The sequence below is a fragment of the Geotrypetes seraphini genome, chromosome 2 (genome assembly GCF_902459505.1).
Source record: "Geotrypetes seraphini chromosome 2, aGeoSer1.1, whole genome shotgun sequence".
In the NCBI taxonomy this organism is placed as follows: Eukaryota; Metazoa; Chordata; class Amphibia; order Gymnophiona; family Dermophiidae; genus Geotrypetes; species Geotrypetes seraphini.
The window spans coordinates 11369622-11385991 of record NC_047085.1 but is presented as its reverse complement, the minus strand read 5'-3'; the positions used below and the strand labels follow the sequence as shown (position 1 = coordinate 11385991).

Genomic DNA, 16370 nt, shown 5'->3' with positions numbered 1-16370 from the left:
GGTACGGGGAAGGGGGGTGGGGGGGGGCGTGGGGGTCGGCCAGGAGGGTCGCGGGTCGACTGGGGGGCTGTCGGAGGTTCTTGGGGGGGGGCGGTCGTTGGGGGGAGGGGGGTTTGTGTCGAGGGCAGGAGGGCCTGGGATCCCTCCTGCCCGTAATGTAGTGCGGGGTGGGGGTAGGGGGTCGCCGTGGCCAGGAGGGTTTGGGCTCCCTCCTGGCCCGAACAACTAGCGGGGGGGGGGGGGTCGCCAGGGCCAGGAGGACTTGGGCTCTCTCCTGGCCCGATATTGTCGGGGAGTTGGGGAGTCGGCGGGGCAAGAGGGCTTGGGCTCCCTTTTGCCCCGATCGTGTCGGGGAGTCGGGGGGGCAAGAGGGCTTGAGCTCCCTCTTGCCCCGATCGTGTCGGGGGTGCCGCGGTTGGCTGGGGCAAGAGGGCTTGAGCTCCCTCTTGCCCCGATCGTGTCGGGTGTCGGGACCGCCAAGAGGAAGCAGCAGGACACCGGTAAGAGCTTCTACATGATGGGGGGGGGGTCGGGAGGCTGTGGGGGTGCGAGCAGTCCTTCGGCGTGGGGATGCGGGTGCGTGCGAGCGGTCCTTCGGGGTGGGGGTGCGAGCGGTCCTGCGGGGGGGTGAATCGGACATCGGGGAGGGACTATGTAAAAAAAAATTTGTACAACACGCTCACGCGTATAAAGCGCAAGGGTATGCGCGGTATGTAAAAACCACGTATAACACGCGCGTTATATGCGAGAAAATACGGTAATTCTGTCCATAAAGTTAACTCATCTACAGACTCTTATTTTAAGAGTACATAAAATTTTTCCTTATAAGTATCTAACTAGCCTTTATATATATTTTTTTAAATGCCCTGGGCCACAAAAAGAAATGTCATTTTTCATAATTGCTGTTCCCTGTTTATTTTGATTATTTTTCATCTGTAGCTTTATTCAGAGATTATATTTGAAAGCATCTTAACATTGGGCTGTTTCTGGTAACCAATTGTTCTTTTTGGGTGACCTGCAGCTGGTATCTGCAGAAGAATACAAGAAGTTCCTGGAGCGAGGGCTGACGGTCGCAGAGAGACAGAGTGAGAACAGTTATCACTGCAAAACAGTGGACTGCAGAGGCTGGTGCATCTATGAAGACTCTGTCAACGAGTTCCAGTGCCCCATATGCTGGAAGGTTAACTGTCTGCTCTGCAAGGTAATGCCCACTTTTTCTCTTTTCTCGGCAGAATATGGCTCTCAATTATTCTTGAAATATTTTTCTTCTGTATGGCTTTACAGTTAGAAACTGTGCATGCAGGTTTATAGCATAATCAGTACAAAAGAGAGATGTCTATACCAGTGTTCTTTAACCTTTTTATATCTATGGACCGGTGGAAATAAAAGAATTATTTTGTGGACCAGCAAACTACTAAGACTGAAATTTTAAAAAACCTGTTTCCGCATCTGATCCCATCCGTACAAGCCTGTTATGATTTTATATTGAACATATTTTATTAAGTATAAAAAGAAACAATATTCTGTACAATTGTCATTTTATAAATACAAATAATACAGAGCAAGGATCAACAAAACTCCTGACTCCCCTTCACATATATCCCCTTTACTATCAAGAAAACTGAATAAGCCAAAGTATTACAGAATGCTATACAGAAATATCATGCTAACAGAATATCACAGTCACACATGACAGGAATAGTGTTAGGGGAATGCAACTGCCCCCTGGTCAGAGAGAGCCCTAAGCCAGCTGGAAGCTAAAGAAGCACTGCCTGGATTTGCAGTCCCCAGTTATGTCTATCATCAGCTCTAGCAAGATACATATTTCAAATCGGATATATTCTAATCACAAAATAGAAATAAAATTATTATTTTTTCTGCCTTTTGTTGTCTCTAGTTTCTGCTTTCATCTTCTTTTCACTCTCTTCCTTCCAGCATCTGCCCTCTCTGTCTCTTAAGTCCAGCATTTGTCCCTTCTATCCAGTCTGCCCTCTCCCCCTTCCATATGGTATCTGTCTTCTTACAATGCCCCTCTCCCCTTTCCATCCAGCCTGCGCCCTCTCTCTCCTTTTTACATCATTCATTCCAGCTTCACTGCTCTCTTCATTTTTATCTCTCCTACACCAGATCTAGCATCTTTCTCCCTCTCTCCTTATTTCTCTGCTGACCCCCTTCCCAGCATCAATCTTTCATTCCTCTGTCTCTCCCCTTTCCCTCATCTGATCTCTCCAATCCACCCTGACCCCTTCCCCGCCTCTAATCTCTCTGCCAGCTGTTTCCTTCCTTTTTTCCTCCTCCCCTGTCTAACAGTACCCCTTCTCCCTTCCCCTATCCAACAGTAATTCTCTTCCCTTCCCTTTCCTTCCTCCCCTCCCAGCAGCATCTCTCCTTCTCCCTCCCTCCCAGCAGTTCTCAGTACTTGTCTGCAGCAGTGCCAATAGCATCAGCGCAATGATTCAATTAGGCAGCCTTGGGTCCTTTGATGGGTCGTGCCCGCCTCTGAGGAAGTTGCATCATCAGAGGCAGGCCGTGACTCAGCAAATGCCCCAAGGCTGCCTAAGTGAATCACTGCTGTAGGCAAGTACTGAGAGCTGCTGGGAGGAAGCCACTGTCAGAGACTAGGAAGCAAAACTTTGGAGCTCATCGGATCCCTCTGATCTCGCTGGTCCAGCAGGAAATTTCTGCGGACTGACGGTTGAAGAACACCACCAGTTACATTTATTGAAACCACATTAATATACCAACACAAGACATTGATCTTGAAAGATTGTTCTATTCGATTTTAGTTCATTTGTTGTCCCCTGAGGAAGGTGACGTTAGTTGCCGAAACCTGAATCCTGGTTAGGACTTTTCCTTAGATTCTACATTTGGGATCTTATGTCTCTGATGCTTTGCTTTTGGATCAGCCTATTACTCTGATAGAAGCTAGACAAGCCCTTGGAACAATGAACATGGTTTGGATGGCTTTAGGCAAAGTTCTATAAGCTATTTCAAGAGTCATTGCTCCCATCATTGTTACAGTTGTTTAACTCTTTGGGAGAGGGTGCGCAGCTTCCCTATTTTAAGCGGCTGGCAAGAATTACAGTTTGCATAAGGTGGGTAAGGATCCTTTTTCTTGTGCGTCCTATTGGCCCATATCTTTTTTGGGGGTAGATACTAAACTTTTTGCATGGATTCTGGTTAGTTGGCTAAAGAGCTTGGTTCCTAAGCTTATTCATCCTGATCCAATCAGGGTTCATCATGGGTCGTCAGGTAGGAGATAACATTCGGCAAGTGGTTAATTTATAAGAATGAGCATTGAAAAAGGGGCAGGATATGTTGATGCTTTCCGTAGATGCTGAGAAGGCCTTCAATCGGGTGTCCTTGAAATACCTGGCACGGTTTGGGCTAGGACTTTGATTGTTGAATTTGGATTCAGGTGTTATATAATGGTCTGTTGAGCTGTATCAAGTTAAATGGCAGCTACTCCACTTTCTTTCAGCTTTTTCAGGGTATGCGACAGGGGTGCCCCTTATATGGGGCGTGGCTTGGACACGCAAGCAAATGGTCGGGTAATAGCTGTGCTCCATGCCAGACAAGCTAATATTTCAAATTTAAAAGCTCCAAAATTGATTTTTTCACTGAAAAAAACGGTGGATAAGAAGAAATGGCATCGGGCAAACAAAATAAAAACGATACAGGAGCCGGAGGATCAGGAACAAGCAGTAATAAAAGATCAAAGCCTGAACCAGGGACACCTTCAAAGGTTCTGCTGCCTTCAGAAGGAGAAACAGACATGATGGTGGAAATAAGACAGATCAAAGATATCGTTTTAGAAATCAAAAAACAACTTCAAAAGGCAATTGACGACGTAGCCATGCTTACAAAAAGAGTGGACCTAATAGATAACAAAATAACTCACTTAGAAGAAAAATCGGAAGAGGTACCTACTGAAGTCATGCAAAATAAAAAAGCTTGGAAAGAAATGGAAATAATGAAGAGAGACTTGGAAGATTGTTTAGATAGGGAAAAAAGAAATAATTTAAGAATTATAGGGATGCCTGAAGGAGTGGAAAAAAATGATCCCATCACTTTCCTGGAACAATTTCTTCCAAAAATCCTGCCTCTTAAATCCAAAGTGCCTCTCGAAATTGAAAGAGCACACAGAATACCAGGACAAAAAACAACATTACAAAAAGGTCCAAGAACTTTAATATTTAAACTATTAAGATACCAACATGTTGCTGAAATATGTCAACTGGCTAAAGAAAATAAAAATTTACGATGTCAAGATGCACGTATACACATTGTACCGGATTTTGCCAGAGAAACTGCCTTAAAAAGAAAACAACTACTGGATTTAAGACCTCAATTAAGAGCACTAGGAGCAAGATATGGACTTCTATATCCAGCGATTATGAAAGTAACTTTGGGAAATAAAACACAAAACTTCACAGATTACAAGAAATTAGCAGAATATATAGAACAATGTGAACAACCAATGACTTCTTAAATAAAACGCTGAGTAAGTTTATCAAGATTGATATTTTTTTTTTTTTCAAATGAATGTGTTTATATTTCATATTATTTTAAATCGTTACTGAAAATAGACTTTGAAAAAAACCAGTTTGAATTAACTGATTCGAATATATAGAATCTTCCAACTTACTTTTAAAAAAGAGAAAGATCGATGACACGAGCACGGAACTTGGCTCGGTGAGAGCATGGATGAGTGGCTGACATGGGGGAGGGGCGGAATGTTGACTTCATGCTGTGTGTCGCTGCACGACTCAGGGAGTTGGAGGATTGAGTCGGATTTCAAATAGACTGAGAGGATTGCGAGGTGAATGTCTCCCTGCCATATAGTCCCTCAGAGACACAGAAATACCCGAGGTATGATGGTTGCTATGACACTGCCGAACAAAAACACGAAGAAGCATGCATTTACAGGAAATCTCTATTCAACCAATGAACTACACCGGAAATGAAAAAAGAAAAAAAAAAAAAAAAGGTTGTTTTCACGTCATCACGTCTACGGAGGAAGAAGAGGAAACTTGAAGGAAAAAAAAAAAAGGCATTCATACCAACGGAACTATACGGAATGAAAATATATTTAATATTAGATATAAAATATAGAATGAAATAAACTGTATTTACAAAGAAAATAATAATAACTTCATAGTAAGAATATGTTTTATGATTCAGATATAAGCTGAATCCATTCTCTATAAGATACAGTTCTTTACCGGATATAGAGAAAAAGGTTTATGGATAGGAATCATTAAAGTTTTCAATTGACCTATTAAAATAGGAATAAGAATGAGTAAGAGAATGGGTTATGATAGATTTTAATTTTATTATTTTTTTTTTTTCACAATTTTTACCCTTTAATTTTAGATGGATGTATCTCATAGAATAGAAATTATAATGAATGAGATGAATGATTGAAGTTATAAAAGATAAAATGTTTGCTTAAAGTATTCTAATAATCTTATCCTTTTTATAAATTCAAAATATCTTATATATATTTAATTTAGCTGAACATAACAAAATTTGGATAAATAAATAAAAGTATTTATATAAATAAGAAAACAAAGATATATAAATTGTTGAATTTTAATAGTAGTATTTATATTATTACTATGGAGCTTGTGATATTAAAGTATTTTATAGCTTGTAAGGAGTGATGTTAAACCTGATCTAATTTTGCGTTTCCAAGTATTCGTATATGTATGGGGTGGGGAGGGAGGAAATAGGGGGGTATTAAATTTCAAGGGTCTGTGTACAATAGGTAATTCTTTATTTTATCTTATATGTGGGAAAAAAAAGATTTAAAAAAATATTGAAGATTGGGATGTTACATTACAAATTATATTAATGCATAATGGGCCTTAAGAAATTATCTTTAAACGTTAATGGTCTCAATCACCCGATTAAAAGAAAAAAAGCATTATTATTTTTAAAAAGACAGAACGCTGATATATGCTGCATACAAGAGACCCATCTTTCAAATAACGAATCTATAAAGCTAAAAGGTGATTGGGTCAAACAATGTTACTTTTCTTCAGCAATAGGAAAAAAAGCTGGTGTTGCTATATTAATAAATAAAAAATGTTCTGCTTCATTTAAATTTAAGGCAGCTGATCCTCTTGGAAGATGGATATATGTGGAAATGGACATGGGAAATACCACCATGACGCTCTTCAATATATATGCCCCTAATTCGAACCAGAATGAATTTTTTAAAACTCTGCAACAATTAATTCTTCCACTTGCTACTTCAAATCTAGTAGTAGCAGGGGATTTCAATGCTGTTATGGATCCACTGATGGATAAAAGTCCGAGAAGATTTATAAAATCATTAGGCCTTGATAATTTGGTACAATCTTGTGATTTAAAAGATATTTGGCGTATTCTTCATTTTGATGGTCGGGAATTTTCGTTTTGCTCACAGGTTCATAATTCTTTTTCTAGAATAGATTACATTTTTGTTTCTAATCAATTAGTAAATCAAGTCACACAGGCTGTCATTGATCCAATTATACTATCTGATCATGCCGGAGTGTGGATTGAAATTAAAATAATAGATCAGAATGGAAATAGACCTATATGGAGATTAAATAATACATTGCTCACAGATACTGATTTTTATGAAAATCTTTTAGAAAAAATAAAAGATTATTTTCAAATTAATGATACAGAAGAAATTTCAATAGAGACTTTGTGGGATGCTTTTAAAGCATATATTAGAGGACAAATTATTTCTTATTCAGCATTGCAAATAAAAAAAGAAAAAAAACAATTTACAGAATTGGAAAAAGTGGTGAAGTCTCTAGAATCAAAATTAATTGAAAAATGGGATTATTTGACACAACAAGAACTTTTAAAAGCTAAAGGTAAATATAATGAAATTTCTTCAAAAATTATTAGAAAAGATTTATTTGTACAGCAAGCTTTGTATTATGGAAATTCGAATAAGGCAGGAAGAATGCTAGCAAATTATCTTAAAGCGAAAAAAAGAAAAACAAAAATAATTGCTATTCAAAATGAGAATGGTGAAATTTTATCTCAAATTGATCCCATTATAAAACAATTTTTAAAATATTATAAAGATTTGTATTCTTCTGAGCCTTATTCGAAAAAGGAAAAGGATGGTTTAGATTTTTTAAAGTTAATAAAAGGACCAAAAATTCCTGAACATATAAAACGAAGTTTAGAAGAACCAATATCCTTAAAAGAATTAGATACAGCTTTGAAATCCCTTAGGGTTGGATCCGCTCCAGGTAGAGATGGTTATACAGTGGAGTTTTATAAATCATTTCAAAACATTATAATGCCCTATTTATTAAACTTGTATCAGACACAACTAAATAAAGGTTGTATTACAGGTACTATGGCTGAATCAATAACTATAGTTTTACCTAAGCCAAATAAAGATCCCACTTTGGTTTCAAATTATAGACCAATTTCTTTAATAAATGTGGATGGAAAAATTTTAACTAAGGCATTAGCATTAAGATTGGCTAAAGCTCTCCCTTTCATTATAGATATGCATCAGACAGGTTTCGTTGCTCAAAGACACTCATCTCATAATACTAGACTGGCACATCACATGTTATATTTGACAAAATCCATTAATGACCCAGCATTCTCTATTTCATTAGATGCTGAAAAAGCTTTTGATAGAGTGGAATGGATCTTCATGTTTCAGGCAATGGAATGGTTTGGAATAGGATCCGGATTTATACAAATAATAAAAGCATTGTATAGCTCCCCTGCTGCTAGATTATATATCAATAACAATTTTTCAGAAAGATTTATTCTACAAAGGGGGGTTAGACAAGGATGCCCACTATCTCCTTTGCTTTTTGATATCGTTTTAGAACCCTTATTATTAGCTATAGAACAGGTAAGGGAGATACAGGGTATTCCGCATTCAGATAGAGAATATAAGTTATCAGCATATGCGGATGATATTTTACTTTATTTGAGAAATCCGGAAACAACTATTCCAAATTTGCTTGAATTAATTGAAAAATTTGGAAAATTTTCAGGTTATAAAATAAACTGGAATAAATCAGAAGTGCTTCCACTCAATGTACATTGTACAAAAAGTTTATTTGACTCATTTTCTTTTATTTGGAAAGAAGAAGGATTAAAATACTTAGGAATTTGGATTACAAAAACTGTGGATGAGACTATGAAAATTAATGAAAAAAATTTATTACAAAAAGTGTCAGAAATGTGTGAACAATGGAATCCTTTATGCATATCTTGGTGGGGGAGAATACAAACTGTAAAAATGATGATATTACCAGTAGTTTGTTACCAAATGGGTATGATACCAATTTTTTTTCAGGGGTCATTTTACAAAAAATTGGATAAGATGTTAACAAAATTTATTTGGCTTGGAAAAAACCCCAGAATTGCTCTAGTATCTTTACAAAGACCAATTGTGGAGGGAGGGGTAAATTTTCCAAATTTTTATAGGTACCATCAAGCCTATATTATGTGTCAGGGTATGTATTGGATCCTCCCAGAGCCCATTGAAAATATACCAGATTGGTTCTGGTTAGAATGGAGATTAATGTTTCCTTTACGTCTGAGTCATGTTATCAGTATTCAAATGCCAAGGTTATATAAGGATCACAAAATATTTGTTGATACTTGGAAAACTATAAGATATATAAGTAATCTAACTCCTATTCCAATAACTAAATCAACGACTCAAACAATATGGCTCAATCCAAAGATCAAAATTGGCGGTTTTAAAATTATCTGGAAACATTGGATGATTGCTGGAATTCGGATTTTAGAAGATGTAATAAATAAAGGTAAACTGCTTGAATTTTCACAATTGCAAAATAAATTCGGTTTGAATAAATCACAATATTTCAGATGGATGCAATTGAAGCAGGCCATTCAGGTAGGGTTCCCTGAATGGAAAAATCTTAATAACTATCATAGTATGGAATTCTTATGTTTTCAGATAGATTCCATGGGTCACCAGGCCGCAATGTGATATAAATTAATATCTGGATTCGTACATAAAAAGAAAAAAAATGGTCTTAGAGATATTTGGAGCATTGAGATTTAGCATCAGATTAATGCATCTCAATGGCCACGACTTTGGTCTTGGAGATTAAGGTGTACATTGTCAGCTTCTATGAGACAAACTTGGTTTTTTATTTTACATAGAGCTTTATGGACCCCTACACGTTTACATAGAATTGATAGCTCTAAGTCTAATAGATGCTGGCATTGTCATCTAGAAGCAGGGACATTAGATCATCTTTTATTTTATTGTCCATTCATATTAATATTTTGGAAATCAATTTGGCCTCAAATTAATAGGATGTTAGAAAATCCGGTAGCCTTGACATATGATACGATTTTGTTTGGTACTGCAATGAGAGCTCGAAGTCAAATTTCATCAAATAACAATAAACTTTTATTTATATTGACTGGAGTAGCAGTACAGCAAATTACACATAATTGGAAAAATTATGACAGATTGAACTATAATTTTTGGTGGAACTCAGTTTGCCATATATATAAGATGGAGCGTACATTTGCAACACAAAAAGGATATATGGATAAGTTCAAGAAGATTTGGGGACCATTAACAGATTTTTGCAATGACTGATTTTAATTTTTTCCCATAATAAGATAATGGTTAAAGAAGGGAGGGAGGGAAGGGGTAAATAATTTACTCTCTTTATTATACATTATAAAAAATATATCATAATGAATGAATGATAGTCTTATGAGAAATTAATGTGATAAAGGGAGGGAAAAGGGTTCATAATTAAATAATAATTGATAAAATCATTACAATATATATGTTATATAAATTCATAAGAAAAATAATATAAAATATGGTTTATAAAAAATACATTATAGAGATATCAAGTGTATTGTTAAGATAAATGTATGAAAAATTTATAACACTTGTTGATATGTGAAAAAATCAATAAAAAACTTAAAACAAAAAAAAAAGGGGTGCCCCTTATCTCCAGTTTTGTTTGCGTTGACCCTTGAACCGTTGGCTCAAATTAGGGATAATGTGGACATTAAGGGTGTGGAGGTTCAGGGGCAATTATACAAGATGAGCCTATTTGCAGAAGATATTCTTTTTACTTTGACTACTCTGGAACAATCTCTGGCATGGGTGGTGGAGGAGTTGCCCAGGTATGGGCAGTTGTCGGATTTCCAAATAAATATGCATCAGTCTGAGGTGCATAAAATGCATATTCTACCTGATCGAGTGGAGATTTTGTGCCGCTGTTTTCCATTTTGTTGGATACGTACGGCATTTATCTAGGGCCCCCCTTGTGAGAACCTCTTTATTTGACCTTAATTCTCCTGTTATTTGGTGGGTGCAGAGGGACCTGAATAGATGGCAGGGCCTTTGCTTTTCATGGCTAGGTAGGATAGCAATTGTTAAGATGATGATTTTACCCCATTTTTTTGTTTCTTTACCAGGCTCTCCCCATTTGGGTGGATAAGAAGGCATTCAGTAGGGTGCAGAAGATGATTTGGCATTTTGTTTGGGAGTGGGGGAACTGCCTAGAATCACCTAGATCAGTTCGTCTCAAACTCAAACCCTTTGGAGGGCCACATTTTGAATTTGTAGGTACTTGGAGGGCCTCAGAAAAAATAGTTAATGTCTTATTAAAGAAATGACAATTTTGCATGAAGTAAAACTCTTTATAGTTTATAAATCTTTCCTTTTGGCTAAGTCGTAATTAAGTCTTAATAATAATATTGTAATTTATAGCTAAAGAGACATATGATCAAGAAACTGTTTTATTTTACTTTTGTGATTATGATAAACATACCAAGGGCCTCAAAATAGTACCTGGCGGGTCGCATGTGGCCCCCGGGCCGTGAGTTCGAGACCACTGACCTAGATGGACCTTGTATCTTAGTACTCAGAAGTGGGGGGGGGGGCTGGTGGTTCTCCATTTGCACTGGTATTACCAAGCTGCCCAGTTGCAAGCGCTGTTGGAATGGCAGGCTCAAGAGTGTAAACCGTGGGTCGCTATTGAACAAGCAAGTATGGGTTGTGATGATCTGCTTCACCTCCCTTGGGTCTGAATGGGGGATTCTCGGTAGGGGAAGTTGGCTCCTATGCGAACGACCCTGCGGGTTTGGTGTGTGATTAGGATGAATTTATTGGAGGGTTGAACCCGGTATACTCCGCTGCTTTTTAATAAAGACTTTGGCCCAGGAAGAGATGGGACTGTGTTTGCGAGATGGGCGCATAAAGGGTTGGTCTATGTTGGGCAGTTTTGGGCTCCTGTCCATAACATAACATAAAACTCCCTTTTATACCACAAATACCGCTAAGTTCTATGCGGTTCATCAAAAGATTATGTATACAAAAGATGAGAAGAAAGGCAGAGCATGCCTAATTTTCAAAAATTTCAGTAAAAAGATTTGTTTTTAAGACATGTCAAACTTGAAGATGAGAGTCAGTTGAAATAATTAAGAAAGTCAAATCCTTATTCCAGGATAGCAGACGTTGAAATCTTTTTTTTTTTTAAATATTTTATTTATAAATTTTTCATTCTTACAATAAATTAATTTTACATAAACTTCAATTAATACATGAAAAATTGTGATTACAAGTAATTCATCTTATCACATAAAATATAACCCTCCCCTTTCTTCATTTCTTAAATCCATATAATATACATTCCCACCCTTCCCCAATCTAATATATCCATTACTAATGTGCTATGAAACCTGATCATTGGAATATCGTGTCAATGGTTCCCAAATTTTCTTAAAATTATGAATATTTCCCTGTTGTAATGCTATTGTTTTTTCCATTTTGTATATATGACAGACTGAATTCCACCAAAATGTATAGTTTAATTTGGTATAATCCTTCCAATTTTGAGTTATTTGTTGCATGGCGACCCCTGTCAATATCAATAATAGTTTGTTATTGTTTGCTGAAATCGGACTCTGAGTTCTCATTGCTGTGCCAAATAGTATAGTATCATATGAGAGTCCTACATGATTTTCTAGTAGTTCATTAATTTGGGGCCAAATTAGTTTCCAAAATGCATTTATACAGGGACAAAAAAAAATTAAATGATCTAATGTCCCGACTTCTACTCTGCAATGCCAGCATCTATTAGATCTAGTACTATCTATTTTTTGTAAACGCGTAGGGGTCCATAAAGTTCTTTGTAACAAAAACAACCAAGTCATTAAATCAATCAATTTGGGTAAACTCCAGGATCAAGATTGGCAGATACAAAATCGTCTGGAAACAATGGATAATTGCAGGTATACGAACATTGAATGATGTTATTTCAGAAGGAGCAATGCTTAGTTTTTCACAATTGCAACATAAATTTGGATTAAATAAAACACAATATTTTAAATGGTTGCAATTGAAGCAAGCTATTCAGGCAGGAAAGCTCTTAATACTCAATATAGTCTGCAGGTTCTATGTTTCCAGGCGGATTTTTTGGGTCACCAAGCCGCAAAATGGTATAAATTGTTAAATGGATTTTTAAACAAAAAAAAGAAAACTGAACTTAGAGATATTTGGAGTATTGAGATTGGTCAGACAATTTCTGAATCTCAATGGCCACGATTTTGGTCCTGGAGATTAAGATCTACAAAGTCAGCATCTATGAGTTGAAATCTTTTAAAATTTACAACCCTTGGCAGATGGAAAAGAGAATAGTGCATGTGATTTCCTGGAATGTTTAGAGTTATTGAATGCAAATGATTCCAAGAGATATTCTGGAATTAAACCTGCTAATACCTTAAAGCAGAAGCAACCAAACTGGAACTTAATCCGCACTTCAATCGGCAACCAATGCCATTGACGATAATAAGGTGTAATATGATCATACTTCAGATTGTAAATCAAGCGAACCGCTGCATTCTGAATAATGCGCAGTCTCTGTAGGTTTTTTTGGGATCCAGCAAGATGCACGATTTTACAGTAGTCAAGTTGACTCAAAACCAGAGCTTGCACTAACAATCGAAATGAGTTTGTCAAAATAAGCTCTTATGGTTCTCAATTTCCACAATGTGTGGAAACCCTTACGTACCCTAGAGTCAACCTGGTTTTTCATTGTTGGGATCCGATCCAAAATCACACCAACAATCTTGATGGAAAAATGAACACACATCAACCAGCCTTCATTGATAAACTTTTAGGACTGCTCACCATTCCTCCAATAAGAGAACTCTTTTATGACACTACATGCAAATCCATCTTCTCTGTCACAGCTCCCACACTGTGGAATGCTCTTCCCATTGACCTTTGTCTAGAAAACTCTTTAGATAAATTCAAATCCTAAAACGTTCCTCTTTAAAGATGCTTTTACTTTGAAATCTGATTATTCTCTGCAGACATTTTTAAGGCAACCAAAACACTTTTTTTAGAAGTGACCTCCCCAGCCAAATTGTACCTCCCTTTCCCATTTTCCTTTTTTATTTTTATCTCGATGTATTTATTAATCTCTCCTTCCTATCCTCTCCTAATGTATCATGTATGTCCATGCGTAAATGTTTCCCCTTTTTTAGTTTAGATAAGTTTTTATTTCTTTTTTAAATTTTATATTACATTTTATTGTAAACCGTTTAGATACCTGTGTGATAAAGGGTATATCAAAAATAAAAAACTTGAAACTATATAGGTTTTAGCATTTAAGATAATTGATGAAACATCTTCCTTCAAATTTGGTGAAGCGTAGAAAAATTTAGTCTTCTCAGTATTGAGTTTTAAATTAAATTCTACTATCCATAATTTAATGGCCGTCAAAATGTCAGACACCATTCGGTTAATCTGGGAGAAAGAGGTAAAGATAGGAACCAAAATCGTAATGTCATCTGCATAACTGAATAGTTTAATCTTAAAGTTGGACAATCTATCTCCTAGAGATGCTAAATAGACATTAAATAGAAAAGGGGACAGTGGTAAGCCCTAGGGAACACCACAAGGGTTACTCCAGCTGTGAGAGAGTTCATTATTCAGTTTTACTTGATATGTACAAGACATTAGACCTTCAAACCATTTAAGGACCTTACCATGTACTCCAATAGCATCCAAACACTCCAATAGTCTTTTTTATGGTCGACTAGATCAAAAGCATTACTCAAATTCAATTGCAGTATTAGTACACTAGTACCCTTACTGAAGAAATTTCAAAGATTATCCAAAATTGTCTTAGAGACCTTTGGAGTATCGAGATAAAACAGTATATTTCTGTGTCTCGTTGGCCACGAATTTGGACTTGGGAGATTGAAATGCACAGCGTCAGCATCTATGAGACAAACATGATTATTTTTATTGCATAGGATTTTCTGGACCCCAGTTCGTTTAAATAAAATAGATAACTCTAAGTTTAATAGATGCTGGCATTGTCATATTAATGTAGGGACTTTGGATCATCTGTTATATTTTTGTTCTTTGATGTTTATATTTTGGAAGTCAATTTGGGGACAAATAAATCTTGTTCTTGAATCAAATGTGCCACTAACATATGACGCCATAATATGTGGAATGATACTACATGTTAAACCCACTTTAGACAAATATAAGAGTCGTCAGGTATAGCTATCCAATTGATCACAAGTAACTGGGAAAAACCATGACAGACTAAGTTACACTTTTTGGTGGGTGAATGTGTGTATTACGTACAGATATGAAAGAATGAATGCAGAGTGTGGGGAATTTAGTAGTGCATTTAAGAAAGTGTGAATTTATAATAATGTTTATTTATCTTTTCTTTATCTCATTTACCTTTACACATCCAGGGCGGGGGGTTGGAGGGAGGGAAATAAATCTTGATGGTTACACTTGGGTAATTTAATTTTATCATTACATATTATGTCCTATGTTATGTTACTAATAAAAATAGGAAAAATGGGAGAATTTTGAATGATATATATGTTACCTGTACAGTTAATAGTGCAATGTATGTAGTAATTATTGTTCTTTTGTTTGTATTGCACTGTTTTAGTTTGAAAATCAATAAAGATTTACAAAAAAAAAAAAAAAAAAAATCCAAAATTGAGGCTAAAACTGTCTCTGTACTATACAGTGGCCTGAAACCCGATTGTGATTTATGAAGAATGGAGAAATGAGCCAAATAATTCAACAGCTGTTTATATACCAGACCTTCCATAATTTTTACAAAAAATGGAATGGACGCAATGGGTCTGTAATTGGCTACCGAGGGATTTGGGAGAATAGGAGTAATAATAATATGACCTCCTGTTAATTGACATTTTGGTGGAGCTGATTTCATAATCACTGGCGAACGTGGACATACTTATTGTAAAGCTGTTTAAACTCATCCCATACAGGGTGTCTGAATGTGCCCCAGGTTAAATTTACATGGCAACAGGAGGCAGAGGTGACATTGTATGAATTGCTGCTCCCTTCTGCTCGACTGGTGTTGGCCACTTCGTGGCGATTGCCGCAGCCCAGGGTAGATTGATATGTTTTGTATGGCCGTTATTTGGCATTGCTTTGAGCGCTGGAAACAACTTTGGTGGTTTGAAGCTTGGGGGAGGAAGAACAGAAGAAAACCTGTGCTCCTTTATGGTTTTAAGTGCATTTGATATTTCATATGTGCAGTAAAAATGATGAATTAAAAAATATAAAATGATAAAAATGAGACAGCTGAAACACTGAGTATTAGATATAAAGTGCCAATTTATATGCCCATTTTTATTCCCTTTCAACCTCCAGTTGAATAGGAAATATTAGTATTCACCCGCCTGTTTGACTCATATTTTGCCTCCTCCTTCTTTTCTGCCTCAAAACGGGTGCATTTGATCTTGTTTCTTACAGGCAATCCATGAGGGAATGAACTGCCGTCAGTATCAGGACGACTTGCAAGTGCGAGCTCAGAATGATGCTGCTGCCCGGCAAACCAATGACATGTTGAAGGTAAGAGATGCATGAAGACTTTCCTAGGTATTGTTTAAAGCAGGTTGCCTTAAACCACTGGTCTCAAACGCAAACCCTTTGCAGGGCCACATTTTGGAGGGCCGCAGAAAAAATAGTTAATGTCTTATTTTTAAAAATGTCAATTTTGCATGAGGTCAAACTCTTTCTAGTTTATAAATCTTTCCTTTTGGCTAAATCTTAATAATAATATTGTCATTTATAGCTAAAGAGACATAAGATCAAGAAACTGTTTTATTTTACTTTTGTGATTATGATAAACATACCCAGGGCCTCAAAATAGGACCTGGCGGGCTGCATGTGGCCCCCAGGCTACGAGTTTGAGACCACTGCCTTAAACAGTGATTGGCCTCATGCTAATGAACGAGCAAGCCTGATCTCTCATGGAACATCCAGTCAAATATTTTAATCCAGGCTTATCCAAGTTCAGTCCTTAATG

At 36.7% G+C, this 16370-nt stretch overlaps 1 protein-coding gene across 4 annotated transcripts in view; it reads left to right on the top strand.

Annotated features, from left to right (window-relative positions):
- SHARPIN (SHANK associated RH domain interactor) overlaps positions 1–16370 on the top strand; it is a 172401-nt gene that overhangs the window by 142459 nt on the left and 13572 nt on the right. For all 4 annotated transcript variants that reach the window (XM_033929960.1, XM_033929961.1, XM_033929959.1 and 1 more), the window contains 2 exons: positions 1022–1201; positions 15815–15913. In XM_033929960.1, the coding sequence (XP_033785851.1) occupies positions 1022–1201; positions 15815–15913 (279 nt within the window). The remainder of the gene's footprint in view (positions 1–1021; positions 1202–15814; positions 15914–16370) is intronic.